At 48.7% G+C, this 3,349-nt stretch overlaps 1 protein-coding gene across 1 annotated transcript in view; it reads right to left on the minus strand.

The window, feature by feature from the left end:
* Positions 1-3,349, minus strand: part of NOX4 (NADPH oxidase 4) — a 190,418-nt gene that overhangs the window by 126,254 nt on the left and 60,815 nt on the right. The window contains exon 10 of the mRNA XM_015421963.1: positions 130-358. Within this exon, the coding sequence (XP_015277449.1) occupies positions 130-358 (229 nt within the window). The remainder of the gene's footprint in view (positions 1-129; positions 359-3,349) is intronic.

A 3,349-nucleotide genomic window follows, 5' to 3' on the forward strand; every position in this document is an offset into this window, starting at 1 on the left:
AACCCTTGCAACTGTTTTGCTCCCTGAGGAGCTGCAATACTTGTGAACACTCCATACTGTCACCACAGCCAGACAGAGTCAGATGCTTGCCACCACAAGCACAATGTGATTATAGCTTTTCATACAAACCTCAGGGAAATGTGCTTGGAATTTTGGTTCCTCTGTACAGACTTCCATGAAGCTGTTTTGGGTGGTGGGATCCAGTTCCACTGAACCTCGTGGGACAGAAGGCTGGTCATGTTCAGAGGGTGAATTTTCTAGACTGTCCACTTCTTCCCCGTCCCTCTGAACTGTTATGTTAGGGTTAAAACATCCAGGAGGGTGTTCCTTTAGATTAGTTTGGTATTTTAGAACCCCTCTGCAGAAAAAGAAAGAAAGGAAGAAGGAAACATATGAAAAGAAAGTACATTGGCATTTTAAAAGATTATATATGGTTTAATGAACAAGAAAGAGTCAGTTTGCTGTAGTGGCCAAGAGCAGCAGACCCGAATCTGGGAGAACCAGGTCTGATTCCCCACTCCTCCACATGCAGCTAGCTGGGTGACCTTGGGTCAGTCACAAGTTCTCTCAGAGCTGTTCTCTCAAGAGCTCTCTCAACCTCACCTACCTCACAGGGTGTCCCTTGTGGGGAGGAGACTGTAAGCCACTCTGAGACTCCAAAGGAAGGGCAGGGTATAAATCCAGCTCTTCTTCTATCATGATTTTTAAGAACCTTAAACTCTAATCTGTGCCTTCCGGGGCTCCAATGCACTACATTCCAACAGCATCTATGAACCTCTTCCTGACGTTTATATTTATGCTCAATCAATGATCCTATGGCAGGACCCCCCAAAATCGAATAATTGCAAAACCCTTCACCAGGTTTCTGTATATTGGATTAGCAAAAATGATGAAATTTTCAAAAGTGCTTAAACTCAGCAGAATGGACTGGTAAAGAGGTTTAAATCTGGGTGAAGAAAAAAATCCCTCTTCCACTAATGGACACCAGTTCTTTAATGGAATGGTTTTTATGCCTTCTGCACCTGCATGCATGACAGAAGCACCACAGGTGAAGCTTCTCCCGGAATTGATTCCCCACTCCTCCTCCACATGCTGCTGCTGGGGTCAGTCACAGCTCTCTCAGAGCTGTTCTCTCAAGAGCAGTTCTGTCAGAGCTCTCTCTTTCAGCTTCCTCAGAGAGCGTCTGTTGTGGAGAGGGGGAAGGGAAAGGGAATGGGAAAGGGGATTGTAAACTGCTCTGAGACTCTGAGTGAAGGGTGAGGTATAAACCCAATCTCCTCCTCCTCCTTCTTGACAAAAGAGTTATTGGATCAAAATGTCCAGAAACATCTAAAACCAGATGCTGCACAAATGTACAGGACTGGGAGCTGAAATCCTGTGGATCTAAAGCAGGACAAAATTTCCCAACCACATGACTCCACCTGTGGGAGAAGAAGGCCTCTTCTGGACTGGGTAGTCCACCCTACTGGTTTCCCAGCAAGACAGGAGCTCAGAGAAGCAAGATGTCTGTTTATCAGATATATTTAACCTGCCTTTTCTTCACAGAGTTCCAGTTGGTACACATGGCTGTCCTCTCTTCCCCACAATAACCCTGCAAGGTAGCCTAGACAGAGAGAGACTGGCTGGCCCAAAGTTGTCCAGTGAGCAGGAATTCAACCTGGGATCTTTCCAGCCAGATGTCCAGCCACACTGGCCCTCAGGATGCCAACACCCCTAGAAGAAATCTGGGCTTAATAGTTTGCTTCATGCTCCACTCATATATGGGCAGGGTTTGGGCATACAAACTGCAGCCAGAAAATGGTAACTGAAAGCCATAACGGCCACATTTCAGAGCCCATTTGACAGCCTGTGCAAAGCCAACCCCCAGGAAGAACTTGGAGATTTCCTGGAATTAGAACTGATCTCCAGGCAACAGAGATCAGTTTGCCTGGACAAAAATGGCTGCCTTGGAGGGTGAACTCTATGGCATAATACCCTGCTGAGGTCCCTCCCTGGGCTCCATCCCTAACATCTCTAGGTATATCCCAACCCCAATTTGGCAACCCTTGCTGGCTGTAGAGCACTGAGGCTCTTACAATGGTTATTATGAGGAAAATACATACATACATACGCAGGGGTCATTTCCTGCAGGAGCGCACAGGAGCGGAGCTCCGGCAGTAAAGAGCCCAGGGGGCAGGCACATGCAACAAGCCCCACCCCCTGCTCCCAGCAGCACTCAGTCAGAGCAAGAAGCAGCCAGGTAAGCTTCAGAGCCGCCGCCCCCGGTCCAAAACAGTCCAGTGGCACCTTTAAGACCAAGTTTTATTCAGGTACAAGCTCTCCCTCCTCTGCGAGGACAGATCTGCACATTCCCCCCACCCAAATAGCTAGCAATCCAAAACAGTCCAGTGGAGCCTGAGTGGTGGGTGTTGCCTTCTGACACACTTTTGATGATGTCAGGGTGTGTGGCAAATGCAAATGAGTTATGCTAATGAGTTATGCTAATGAGCTCCTGCACCTCTTTTCCTACGAAATGACCCCTGTATACATACATACATGTACGTGTGTACATGTGTGTGTGAGAGAGAAAGATGGGTAGCCATCTTAGGCCTCTGCCACACGGCAGGGGATAAGTCGCTCAAAGTGCGGCTTTTAAAAGCCACACCAAAGTTGAGACACCGCGGCGGGATCCCACTATCCCCTGGGCCGCAGTGCCTTTTCTCCCTGGCACGATCAGATGCCGGGGAGAAAACACAGTTCAGACGGGGAGCCTGCCGAACTGCGCATGTCGGAGCATACGCAGTTCGGCTAGGAGCCGGGGATGAGCTGGCACAAAGACGCACCGGCGATCCGACGGCCCAGCTTGCGGCGCTTCAATCAGAAGAACCACCCAGGTTGGGTGGTTCTTTTCGGTGCGGGTTTTCGGCCGGGAGAGACGGATCGGAGACAGGCAGGCAACGATTCCCAGATGTTGCCGTGGGATCATGCCCGTTTGATCTGCCCCCGTTCTGTCTCGCTCCCAGACCAAAACCCCTCATATGAACAGGACCTTAGTCTGCCTATAGCAGTAGAAAAAAGCAAGACTCCAGTAGCACCTTAAAGACTAACAAAATCTGTGGCAGGGTATGAGATTTCATGAGTCACTGCTCACTTCGCAGATACCTGAAGAAGTAAGCAGGGAGTCATGAAAACTCATATCCTACCACAGATTTTGTTAGTCTTTAAGGTGCTACTGGATTCTTGCTGAGAGAGACAGAGAGAGAGAGAGAGAGATTTATATATCCCACAATCAAGTGCAAGTTAGAATATATCCAAGAACAAAATTCTAAACTTTGCTGTGATTTCCCCCCCCCCCCACACACCAACCACC

The sequence above is a fragment of the Gekko japonicus genome, unplaced genomic scaffold (genome assembly GCF_001447785.1).
Source record: "Gekko japonicus isolate JY-2015 unplaced genomic scaffold, Gekko_japonicus_V1.1 scaffold900, whole genome shotgun sequence".
NCBI classification, from domain to species: domain Eukaryota; kingdom Metazoa; phylum Chordata; class Lepidosauria; order Squamata; family Gekkonidae; genus Gekko; species Gekko japonicus.